The sequence below is a fragment of the Fusarium falciforme genome, chromosome 10 (assembly GCF_026873545.1).
Source record: "Fusarium falciforme chromosome 10, complete sequence".
In the NCBI taxonomy this organism is placed as follows: Eukaryota; Fungi; Ascomycota; class Sordariomycetes; order Hypocreales; family Nectriaceae; genus Fusarium; species Fusarium falciforme.
In genome coordinates this window covers 2,516,106-2,528,703 of record NC_070553.1, presented here as the reverse complement: position 1 = coordinate 2,528,703, position 12,598 = coordinate 2,516,106, and the positions used below count along the sequence as shown (strand labels likewise).

The window sequence follows — 12,598 nt, the reverse complement described above, 5'->3', positions numbered from 1 at the left end:
CCCTGATAGTTAATCGGGTGTGTAGTTTCGCCAAAAGTTCAGAGTCGTGTTGCTCTGGCCGTTGAAGGTCTTGTGCCTAGCCTGGAGTCTGTTTGAAGATGGGAGGAGATGGGATGATTGAGGCTGGGATTGGGCGAGCTAGTCCACGTGAGATTACGTCGTCAACCGTAGGCGGGCACCGAAAGCGGAAGTGGGATGCAGGCAGGCAGGCACTTTGGAGCTGTGGCTGGACTTCTGCGTGGCTGAGCATTCAGATAGCGGGGCGTGGCTGTCTGTAGAGTCTTGGAGATCCGGGGTTCTCCCACACTGCCGGTAAGGAGGTTCCAGGCCCAGTCACAAGGCCCACCTTCGGAAGCCCGGACCCTCTCGGGACCCCCCTCCGCGTTCGGCCCGCGTGCGTGCTTACACTGCGTGTTGCGTGCCCCTTGTTGGCTGTGAGTTATCAGCTTCCAGAGCCACGAGATAACGAACTCGACTCCCTGACCCCCTTCTTCCATCCCTGGACTGTTACATCCTAGGATCTATCTTCCCCCGTTCCTTCGTAGCTACACGTGCTGCAGCATCCTCTACTCTCTCTTCCTATTCCTATCTCATAACTTATCTTTTTTCTTTCCTATCTGTCGTCTTGCTCCTCTCTTTCAATTGCTGGCTATCTGTTTCGTCAGTGTGTCAGCATCGCTGTCACTACTAATGTTTTTAACTTTCCCGTCCTAGAAGCGTGTCCCCTCAACCTCGAGCACCAAGCTCACTCACTCCCTCCAACTACCTTTCTATCTTCTCTACATTCCACATAGCCAAGATGCATCAGAATCAGCAGCAGCGGGTTCATCATGCTCGCATCATTGCGAGCGTCGCTGCTACCGTCATCTCCCTCGCCTGTGGCACAAATGTTCGTTCCTATCTTGATCATGAACTTTGAGATGAGGGAGGCGATAAATTCCTGACAACGCATCTAGTATGTCTACTCGGCCTGGGCTCCCCAATTCGCCGAGCGGTTGAAACTATCATCCACGGAGAGCAACCTTATCGGTCTTGCTGGTAACCTGGGCCAGTACACTATGGGAGTTCCAATTGGTATCTTCGTCGACCAGCGCGGCCCCAGACCTGCTGTTCTCGGTGGCGCTGTTCTCCTAGCTGTCGGTTACTTTCCCCTTCACCGGGCCTACGATAGCGCCTCCGGCTCTGTTCCTCTCCTGTGCCTGTTCTCGTACATGTCAGGCCTAGGCGGTTGCATGGCCTTTGCTGCTGCCGTCAAGACGTCTGCTCTCAACTGGCCCCAACATCGAGGTACCGCCACGGCTTTCCCACTGGCCGCGTTTGGCCTGAGCGCCTTCTTCTTCTCTCTTCTCGGCTCCGTCTTCTTCCCTGGCGACCCAAGCGCTTTTCTGGAGCTTCTCGCTTGGGGAACATGCGGCATGACTCTCGGCGGCTTCTTCTTCCTCAAGGTCCATCACCAGTCCAGCTATGAGGCCGTACCCGACTCAGAAGACCACCACGGCCGACAGTCGACTTCTTCCCGCCACTCTCGCCAGGGCTCTTCGGACGAGCCCAAGGTCTACCGCTCTTCTCGGGCGGTTGCTGAACCCGGTATGTTCACTAATCCTAGTAGTAGTAGTAGTAGTAGTAGCACTCGCACAAGCACAAGCTCCCCTGTGCCCGCCCTGGCATCTTCATCCGCCCCCGCCCCGGATCTGACGGCCTCTCCTGGAATTCCATTCGAGCCTGAAAGTGGCCGTGTGGTCACTCACGAGAACCCCGAGGACCTCGAGGCCGGCGAGACGTCCCCCCTAACGTCTCGCCCCTCATCACGAACCGGCGAAGCCCTTCTTGGAAACAATCACATTAATAACGATCGATCTCACCGTGTAGACATCCGAGGTCTCGCCCTCATGCGCAGTCTCGGCTTCTGGCAGCTCTTTACCATCATGGGAATACTAGCTGGCGTGGGTCTCATGACCATCAAGTATGGCACCCCTCCCTCCACTTCGGGAATGAGCTCGGCTGACCTCTTTCAAGCAACATTGGCAACGACGCCAAGGCTCTTTGGAAACACTTTGACAAGAAGGTTACCGACGAGTTCCTCATCCACCGCCAGCAAATGCATGTGTCGACCCTTTCCATCTGTAGCTTCCTTGGTAGACTACTCAGCGGTGAGTCCGATCCCGACATACCCCGTATTTTCATTGTCTCACAGTTCATCTAGGTGTTGGCTCCGATTTCTTGGTCAACCGACTTCACGCCAGCAGGCTCTGGTGTCTTGCTGTCGCTTGTGTCGTCTTCTTTCTCGCCCAAGTCTCTGCCTTGCTCATCGTGAACCCCAACCTGCTCGGCCTAGTCTCGGGTTTGTCCGGTCTCGCATACGGCTTCCTGTTTGGCGTTTCCCCTTCGATTGTGGCCGAAACCTTTGGCATCCGCGGGCTGAGCCAGAACTGGGGCTTCTTGACCATGGCTCCGGTTATCTCGTCCAACATCTTCAACATTTTCTATGGTAAAGTCTACGATTCACACAGCATTGTTCAACCCAACGGCGAGAGGGTATGCTTGGAAGGTCTGGACTGCTATCGTTCGGCATACTGGGTTACTCTGTTTGCTTGCATTGCCGGAAGCGGCATCACTCTTTGGGGCATCCGCCATCAGCATGCCAAGCTCCTCAAGGAGCATAACAAGGGCGAAGAGGAGGACTAGTCATGTGCCTGACACCCATACAAAGGCTTGACAAGTCGATTGGATCAGGTTGTGGCTAGTTAGTTTGGTAGTGATCTACGGCGTTGGATGAAGTTTGCTTGTTGTTGATTCATGGATATTTAACATAGATGGAACGGTCTGGCGCATGGGGAAACAAGGAATGCATCGCGAAAAAATCTAGTTATTAGATTATATGCCAAAGGATATCTGTCATCCACAACCACGAAACCCTCAGTTCCATATTCAAGGCCCTTATCCCAGCCGCCGGACCGCCATGTCCACATTGCCTTGTGACATTAAAATCCGCCATCATGCATGCCAGTGCAAGGAAAAACAGGGACGACGAAAACAGACCCAGCCAAAGCAAAATGGGAAGAAAAGTGTTGAACTGAGGTGAGGAGTGAAAAGCCCAGTAAAGCCAGGCTCCTCAATCTTTGTCTTTATCATGCCGTCTACCTGTGGAACGCCGAAATAATGCTCAAATCGTCAACTGACAACGCGAGGCACGCAACTCTAGGTGCATTCCTCCTTCGCCCGATGTCAAAAGGACGTTGACTCCAGAACCATGCAAAACAGAAAAAGTGGTATTATCGGGCGGGCCCGCGCTGAAAACAAAGGAAGAAAGACAACCGATTGGGATGGTGGGAAACAAGTATATGGTTCGGGGAAATGATCGTGCCCTGCCATGGAAATAAGGTGGTGACAGCCTGCATTACATCCTCTGGTGTTATACACAAAAGTGTTGGCGAAAAACAACGTGCTACCAAGCACTGCCGTAGGCGATTAGTCTTCTCGAAGCAAGCTTGATCATCGAGGTGTCTTGCCCTCCTTTCGATCTGGATTCGAGTTGCTTTCGAATATGGCGCCAAGCCCGCTGAGTGAAAAGGGGTCGTTTGTTGAATGTAGCACCACCAGCCAGGCCGCCACAATATTCACCAGATAGTGAAGCATGTAGGCATGGGAGACGCCATACATGGCGGCGTAAAGAGCCGTGGCGAAAAGGAGTAGGCTAGTAACATAGCCAAATCCCCTACTGACTTGAGGAACCATCTTCCCTGTCGTCAAGTTCTCCACGAGAAGAATAAACGGCATGATGGAAAGAACGTTATGGTGCGAAGAGAAGGGTGTGAGCCAATGAACTGCCAAGTTTCGAATCCAGACCGCCAGGATAGGCAGATTAATAGGGAGAATCCAGAGCATTAGGAGGAGAACAGAATGGGCGTAGTGGTAGTAGTTCGAGTTTGCATCCGAAGGGGCAGTGTTGTTGATACGAAGCGCTCGGATGACGGTAAAGAGCTGCACCAAGCATGCCACAAGGTAAGCAAACTGATAAGGGATAAAGGTCGACACCAGGAACAAGAGAATCGCCGTCGTGATCATACGTCGCTTAGGGGTCGATGGCACAAATGCAGGAGATCTCGCGAGCCCCTGCTCATCGGACGCTCCAGCCAGAGACAGCAGGTTAAGCAATCCATAGAAGAGACCGAGTATCTGGGTCAGGAGCTTGGTCATGTAGTGAAGAACAGTGCAAACGCCGATGCAGACAACACCAATAAGGGGGACGAGGAACCAAAAGAAGGGGTCGTCCGTTCCAATCAAGATGTCATGCCGATGAAAGTCGACGCTCGAGGGAGCCGCGTGCGCCTGCTCGAGAAACTTGCCAAGTCCAGAAAATGAAACCCCTTCAAGCGACATGGAGAGAAGTGTCAATGACACCAGCAACAGCGGAATTGACTGGCGAAGACACAAATCCAAGCTCTCTGAGAAAGGGATGAAGACACCCGAGCTGTCGTAGACACGGAACTGCTTGCGCAGAACAAGAGTAACGGTCAACAGGGGGAATGCAGCGAAAACAGTGCGATACCTCATGTAGAGCTTGCCCAAGCTGCCCCAGATATCCGGCTTGATCTCCAAATGGATACTGGACTCGCAAGAGGGATCGGCCCATAGCTGGAACGTGAGACCATTTTCGGGCTTCTGCTTCAGAGGAGGCGGCAGATAGGGGGCAACGCCATGAAGGCTAACGTCGGCGGACTGCGCATTGACAAAGTACTTTGACTCGTACGGCCGGTCGAGATACTGGCGAACCAAGGGGCTGAAGAGAGCCTTTTCAACCTTGCAGCTTGGGCTTGTAATTTCCAGCTTGTAAGCAAGCAGAGCTGATTGCAGCGAGGGAATAGTAACCTCAACTGCCATGGGGCGGTTTGCCGGGAGGTCGATTGATACTCCAGACAAGATCAGCCCGCCAAGACCAATGTCCTGCTTTCTGGAAAATGCAGACTGATCGCTAAACTCCGCGATCAGGAAGCCGTGAGTGTTGGAGCTGGCCTTTTCTATAACTGCCACAAATTGATGCTCCGAGAGCAGGTCGAGGTCGTACTGAAGATATGAAAAGGGAGCAATCTCCCTCTCGCGGTCGAGATAGAAGGGGAACTTTGTCGATGGGGTAGATGCTGGAAGCAGGATTCGGTCTGAAGCTGCGTTCTTACAGGCAAGCCTAGTCGAGCCACTGTCGTCGCTGGAAAGGTCGATTTGGAAAGGGTAGAGTGAGTTGGCTTGTCCGGACTGGAAAGGGTACACACTGCAAAACAGAACCTCAAGCTTTCCATTTTCACCAGCCTCATCCAAGGGGGCATCCGTGAGAAGAGTAAAACGCTTCGACTCGGGCGAGCCCTGCGGAGGGACGGGAATCAAGTGTGCTCTTGGCTTTGACTGCTTCCCAATCTTGTTGAGAACGAGGCGCTCTCCGGCCGGGAGAATCGAGTTGAAATCGTCACCGAGTGTGAGAAGTGTCGTTGCCTCCTTGAAAGGCAGATCCTTATCCATGGTCGATTCCATTCCTGTAAGGAAGCGTTTCTTGAAAGTTCTCATCCGATCAGCCCTTGGCCTAGTTTGTGAGCCGCGATGGACGTCAACAATGTCGAAAAGTGTTCGCGCGATGACTTTTCGGAACTGGTCGCACCAAAGGATGGCTTGGTGGTCCATACTTGTCCAGACGGTCGGGATGCCCGTAGTGAAGACGGTAAAGCCATGTGTCGGAGGAACAAGAGACTCGAGACTCGCATAATCTGATGGCACAACCGTATCCAAGCCGCCACCTGCGATCGAAACCAGAGTAACGTGCCACAAGGGATTGTTGTTAGCCCATTTTTGCGAGTATGCTCGACGCCAATAAGCGTTGATTTCGTCATAAATCTGAACAATTTGTCCATCGAATGTGACCGGGGGGCGTGAGTGCGGTGCCGACATTGTAATAATCGTATTGATAGAGTTTGCCTGGTAATTGGACTGAACAAGCATGGCTCTCGCTACCACGCCGCCCATTGAATGCCCAAGAATGATTACTGAAGTTGGGTCGGGAAGATGATCCTCTCGAGAGGCTCGTTGGGGATCGGAGTAGAGAGAAAGGATGTAGCGCACGGCCTCGTTGAGGTATTCGGCTTGATCGAGCAGCGTTTGGCCGTGAAATGCAGTTATATCTTCATTGAAATCTACCGTGAAGAAATCCAGGCTCCGGATGCCAGCATCGAGAGTGGCGTGGTCATGTTCGAGGTTATGATGAAAATAATTTGCTGCTTCAGCAGCAATCGGACGAACCTGCTTGTAGCTTCCAGCATTGCCAGGAATGAAAAGCACAGGGATGCCTCGCAACTAAACACATGAGAATTAGCGGTTGACGTGGGAAGTCGTCCAGAACAAGGACTGTCGACCGCATGCTGAAGCAGAGGGGTTGTACGGGACATACCTTGTCCGGCTGCTCGATTCCTTGCTCTCGATAGAGATACAACGAGTACTTTGTTGCGAAGCGCGTGTGCTCAGTGTCGAACTCGGTAAAGCGCACATATGACGGGCGCATATAGGACATTCGACATCCCTTGGGGTCCAGTTGGCGAGTCACGAGAGACCTGAGAATACCGATAAGGAGCGCGATGCCCAGGGCCGATGTGAGCAAGACAATGGGGGAGAAACGCGAGGATCGGCGTGTGCGACGACTCGGAGAGGGAGACTGATTTGGCGTCCTGGCGAGAGCCATGTCGGGAGTAGAAGGAGCGGCAAGAGAGGTGGGTTTTAGGGTCGTCGTTGGTTGAGGCTCTTCGCGAGCATGGCCGTTGTGGCCATTGCGGCCGTTCGAGGGCTTCCAATTCAGGCTATCGGGTCGCCGGCTCCGTGTAGGTGAAGAACGCGTCTTTGGGCCAGAATCAGGGTCGGGGATGTCGGACTCGAGGGAGGATTCGTCACCGTCATCGGCCGACCCAGAGGAGCGCCTCTTCATGGAGAAGGCGCGTTAAGACTCGCCGCGAGCCTCTGACCAAGTACAAAGAGGATGAAGGTATATCGACCAGTGTCGGACGAGGTTCGCAAAGATCTGACGGTCGAGGCGCGAAGTCGGCAGAAGCGAGGTCAGATCGAGGACGAGGACGAGGTCGAGGTCAAGGTCAAAGCCAAGATTGAGATCGAGAAGGCTTGGAAGGGTTAGCCAGGCTGGCACAGCTCGGAGAAGCACCCACCAAGACCAACGACAACAGGGGTCTGACGGGGGCTGTTAAAGGCGCAATTGAGCACGTCTGAGTGGAAGCCCGAGAGAGGCCTGAGTGCCTGGTCGCAAGCAGAAGCAACCGGGGTGGCCGGGATTGAACTTTGCTGGCGATTTAACTCGCCTCGGTACCATGCAGCAGCGTTTGCGTTTGCGGTCGGAGGCTCCTGACAAGATCAAACGGCAGCGACAACGGTGACAACCACATGAGCACAACACCGCAGCGACTAGCTATCCGTACAGCAACAAGCACAAAAAGAGATGGTCAAGAAGATGGCCGCAATGCTTGGGCAAGGCGACACATGCCGATTCCCCGGTCCTTTCTGGAGCCAGTGAATGTGGGTGGGAAATTGGATGTTGATGGCTTCTCTGTCAGCCGAGTCGGAGCCACTTAGCGTTGCGTATCCCCTTTTTTTTTCCTTCTTCCCCCTGCGCGCACCCTTCCATCTGCTCCCGCGCCACACTCTAGAAGAACTGTCGCCCCAAGAGCCATCCAATGATTTAATCGCTTGCCATTTTCTCGTCTAGAGTTTCAAGGAAGTTGGTCAATCCCAACAAGCAGGGAATCCCTCATCACACATGGCTCGTGTTGTCGGCCTCGTTCCCGCTGCTGTTTAATTACAGGCATGCCGGCCATTTAGAAGGATTGTTTCAATCTGCATTCAACAGACCCAACCCATCTACTCCACAGGCAGAATCATCCAAGATGTTGGTCCAAGACCCCTTCCTTCAGAACCTTGGGTACCTCGGTCCGCCCACGTACCAAAGACGCAGCCGCTTGACTCAGCTACGTGGTTGTTGTTTCGGTTTCGAATTAGGTGGACGGGAGCGTTGAGTCCTCGTAAATCTGCGTCATCGAAGCAGGCTGATGCACCTGTTTTTACGCATACTTGCAACCTTCTTGCCGGTGAATGTACCAACGGCGGCACCAGCCGCGTCACCTGAAATAGATGAAAGCTCACACGTCGAGCCCGGCTCCCACGTTCCGCGTCACCGCGCCATCCACTGTGGTCCCGCCCCTACCGCCGGCGCCTCTCCCTTTCCAGTTACCTCTTGACGTGGATAGCTTTGCTTGGACCATAGCCAAGTTTGGAGAGCCAAGACTGGAGATGTTATTCCGATCGAAGCTCTCACGCGGAATCGGCGGTTATCGTTCCTTTGTGGGGATCAAATGCAGTCTATCAGCTGGAAAGCAGCGCCGGCGTCTTCGCTCCTGCAACTACCTGCTGTATGGTCGCACCCGGCGGCCCAAAGCTGGTTGAAAATGTGGTGGCTGGGAGCTCGAGGCATCCTGTAGGTGCTCGGGAGGTTGCGTCGCGTGCGTCCAACTGCCCGCCGATCCCTGACCACTCGTCAGCGAGCGCACAGAGGCATCATTTTACCTTGTTCTTTGGCTGATTGAGCGCGGACGACGCTAGTCAATGCTGTTGAATGACGCCTTTTCTTTGAAGGGGAGGCCGTTCGTATTAGCTTGATTACTTCACACAGGCGGTGACCAGTCTCCCTGTCGCCGTCAAAGGTACGTAGTTGTCTCTTTTCGGAGCCGAGTATGGGTCCTCTACGATGCGACAAATCAGTTTGGAGTATGCGCCGACTTGTGGTCATACAGCTATCGCTCCGTACTTTTCGGGTGGGTTCCGCAATATCGAGGGTTACATCTATATTGGCCCTCCCGGACATTTTCAATGCTGTGCGACACCTTCAGCTCAATGTGCCTGCATCAGACCTTCCCCATTGGCTATACGATTTCCATTCCACATATCGAGGTGGATGTCTTCAATCTTGTCTCGGTAACAGCCCCGGTAGTCGAATACCGTAGCTCGGTAGTCAGCTAGATCTTGTAAATGCTTATCCCCTATCAGGGAGCTGAAGACCCCTGTCGTCCCAAGTCGCGTTCACGCACACGCACCCAGCTATGCGAAGAGCAACTGACCAGAACAACTCGTTTCATATATTGAAAGCGCATTTATTCGAAAGTTGGCGATTTCGGAATGCAGATTTGCCAATTAGGCCTCGATCGCAAGTAGCTGGGTCCGTCTAGCTACTACAGGACCGTCTACATGCAGATGCCTGGCCTCAGCTAATGAATGTCAAGTCATGGCAACCATTAAACAAATTGATGGCCGCACGGTAAGCCCACATATATTGAACCAATACATTTCAACACCCGTATCTCTAACTATGTCTGTAGGTTCATCAAATACAATCTGGTCAGGTTATTGTTGACCTCTGCTCTGTTGTGAAGGAGCTTGTTGAGAACAGTGTCGACGCTGGCGCAACTAGTATAGGTTTGTGGACCACCAGCCCTTTCTCGGCTGCCGATTTGAGGTGCCCGTTTCTTATATATCATTCTCACACGGTGCCTGTAGATGTTCGTTTCAAAAATCAAGGTCTTGACCTCATCGAGGTGGCGGACAATGGAAGTGGCATTGCCCCTGCCAACTACCCGTCAGTAGCTCTGAAGCATCATACCTCGAAGCTTTCTTCATACTCGGACATATCCACACTGCAGACATTTGGCTTTCGCGGTGAGGCCTTGGCCTCCCTGTGCGCCCTGTCCGTCCTCACTGTGACAACATGTCAAGCTGGCGAGGCTCCTAAGGGGAGCAAACTCAGCTTCGAACCCTCAGGAAAGCTCAGTGGGACGATTGTTGTGGCGGCATCCAAGGGCACGACTGTCTCAGTCGAGCGTCTCTTTCACAACTTACCGGTCCGGCGCCGAGAGCTTGAACGAAACATTAAGCGGGAGTGGAACAAGGTAATTGCCTTGCTCAATCAATATGCCTGCATCCAGACCAACCTCAAATTTTCTGTGTCTCAACAACCTACCAAAGGTAAAAGGATGCAACTTTTCTCTACCAAAGGAAATCCAACCACTCGGGATAACATCATCAACATCTTTGGGGCAAAGACCATGACAGTCCTGGTTCCCCTGGACCTGAAGCTCGAGATGCAACCCTCGAAGGTCAGCCCTGCCTTGCAGTTAGATGTAAAAGACTCGGCAAGCTCAAAGGAAGTCCGTATCGTTGGCCACGTGTCGCGGCCTTCCCATGGTGACGGGCGACAAACCCCAGACCGTCAGATGTTTTTCGTCAACGGGAGACCCTGCGGTTTGCCACAATTCGCCAAAGCATTCAACGAAGTCTACAGATCCTACAACGCCTCTCAGAGTCCCTTCATTCTGGCCGACATTCAACTTGATACCCATATGTATGATGTCAATGTCAGCCCCGACAAACGGAGTATACTACTACACGATCAGAACGAGCTTCTTGACAATCTACGCACATCTCTCACAGACTTGTTTGATTCGCAGAACTACTCGGTCCCCACGGCACAGCTCCTGACACCGAAACCCAACCTCGAGAAACAGACCAACAGAGGCACACCCGCAGGGTCGCTCTCTGTACCTCGTAGCAACTCCCATCATGGCCCTCAAAATGATTCGGGATCAGAAGACGAAGTTGGCGAACATGAGAGCCCAGTAGTCAGAGTGCAAATAGGCCAGGCAAGGACCATCCGTGCGTCCAGGTCTTTGTCGAAAGACACGAGTGGCCAAAATCTGATTAGCGGTTGGGTGGAAAGGAGAGCAACGAGCCGAGCAGAAAAAACGAGCTATGAAACACCCACGTCTCGACCCCAGGGTCGATCAGATTCAAAAGCGTCGGCCAGCAAACAAGAGGAGCCAAGTTTGTTCCTTGAAAGCTCCTCGGATTCCTCAGAAAGCGACGAAAACGATTTTGACAAACCCCTACCCGTCAGAGACTTCAATAAACGGTTAAAGGAAAAGACCGCTACAAGATCCAAAGCTACCACCGAGGCTATTAGTTCTTCACCAGCAGTCGAAGATGAGCCTCGAATTCCTGCCGTCCAGCCCCTGAGACGTAGGCAGGACGACCATCACCACGTCAGCCCGGTACGATCGACCCAAAGAGGGGCAGTCCCAGAAGTCACTACAGTCATCATTGGGAACGAAAGAGTGCAAGATCCCACTAGTCCCCTGCCCGACGTGGATGAGAGGGAAGCAGCCGACGCTGAAGAGATGGAGATTGATGAGCCAAAGCCATCATTTGGAAACAGGTTGACCCAAATATTTGCTGCTGGAAGCAAATTGGCTACGGATCGCAGAGTGCCGCTCCAAGATGGCTCGGATGATGAAAGCGTTGAAGATTCTAGACCTGAACCTGAACCTGATTCTGACGATGAGGATGGGGATGGGGATGGGGATGGCATCAAAAACCGCGACACACCCGGGCTACCCAACGCGTCAAGTGATCGCGGAGAGGACCGCGAGTTGGACGATCAACCCCAGAATCCATCGCTCACAAGCCCTCTTGCACCCATGTCCAGCGAAATCTTGACAGCGGAGCAGAAAAGTCAACCTCTCAAGGCCGGTGTACGCAAAAAGGATGCAACATCTCAGATTCTCCAGCACCTTCGGACGAACGAACGATCGATCAGATCGCAAATGGCAAGTTGGGCTGGCCACCTCCCAATGGACAGCGGTCATTCATCAAGTGAGGGCGAAGTGACAGATCTCGGTGCAGCCGATGCCGAAGAAAAGCTCTCTCTCACTATTGCTAGGAAAGACTTTTTGAAGATGAGAATTGCTGGGCAGTTTAATCTGGGTTTCATCATTGCAATCCGGCCGGCACAAGCGAGATCCGATGATGAACTTGAGCTGTCAGAGCATGACGAGCTGTTCATCGTTGACCAGCACGCGACTGACGAAAAGTACAACTTCGAAAGACTGCAACAAGCTCAAACTGTGCAATCACAGCGACTGGTTCATCCGAAACGGCTCGAGCTGACCGCTCTTGAAGAAGAGATCGTGATGCAGAACATCTCAGCCATCGAGGCCAACGGCTTCAAGGTCCATGTCGACATGAGTGGTGACGAGCCCGTTGGCTCACGATGTGAAGTCTTGGCTCTTCCCATGAGCCGCGAGGTGACTTTCACCCTCACAGATTTCGAGGAGCTAATAGCCCTCCTCGGAGAAGAGTCGTCCGAGTCGAAACATGTACCTCGGCCTTCCAAGGTCAGGAAGATGTTCGCCTCAAGAGCATGTCGGAGCAGTGTCATGATCGGCAAGCCCTTGACACAGGGGCAGATGGAGACACTGGTTCGTCACATGGCCGACTTGGACAAGCCCTGGAACTGTCCTCATGGACGCCCTACTATGAGGCATCTGTGTCAGTTGGACTCCTGGGACGGGAGAGGTTGGAAGGCAGACCAAGCACCAATATCTTGGCGATCATACGTCGATGAATAGTACAAGTAGGCTAGATTACGGGGAGGCTAGGATGTCTCATGATAGGTATAATAGTGCATCATTCACAGCGAGACAGGAGTAAAGAATTCCAAGCTTCAAAACTTTTT

The 12,598-nt window shown here is 52.9% G+C and overlaps 3 protein-coding genes across 3 annotated transcripts; 2 read left to right on the top strand and 1 right to left on the bottom strand.

Annotated features, from left to right (window-relative positions):
* Nucleotides 1-799: 799 nt before the first annotated feature.
* On the top strand, nt 800-2,685 carry NCS54_01266300 (Nodulin-like domain-containing protein; the record flags this gene model as incomplete). Its single annotated transcript, XM_053157890.1, has 4 exons — nt 800-889; nt 957-1,963; nt 2,017-2,150; nt 2,204-2,685. The coding sequence occupies 4 exons, from the start codon at nt 800-802 to the stop codon at nt 2,683-2,685; spliced, it is 1,713 nt and encodes a 570-aa protein (XP_053013865.1).
* Nucleotides 2,686-3,492: 807 nt separating this feature from the next.
* NCS54_01266200 (GPI inositol-deacylase) lies at nt 3,493-6,958 on the bottom strand (the record flags this gene model as incomplete). The annotated part of the gene is made up of 2 exons (XM_053157889.1): nt 3,493-6,336; nt 6,431-6,958. 2 exons carry the CDS (start codon nt 6,956-6,958, stop codon nt 3,493-3,495), a joined length of 3,372 nt encoding a protein of 1,123 aa, XP_053013864.1.
* A 2,358-nt stretch (nt 6,959-9,316) lies between these two features.
* On the top strand, nt 9,317-12,491 carry NCS54_01266100 (Hypothetical protein; the record flags this gene model as incomplete). The annotated part of the gene is made up of 3 exons (XM_053157888.1): nt 9,317-9,349; nt 9,411-9,507; nt 9,589-12,491. The coding sequence occupies 3 exons, from the start codon at nt 9,317-9,319 to the stop codon at nt 12,489-12,491; spliced, it is 3,033 nt and encodes a 1,010-aa protein (XP_053013863.1).
* Nucleotides 12,492-12,598: the final 107 nt, after the last annotated feature.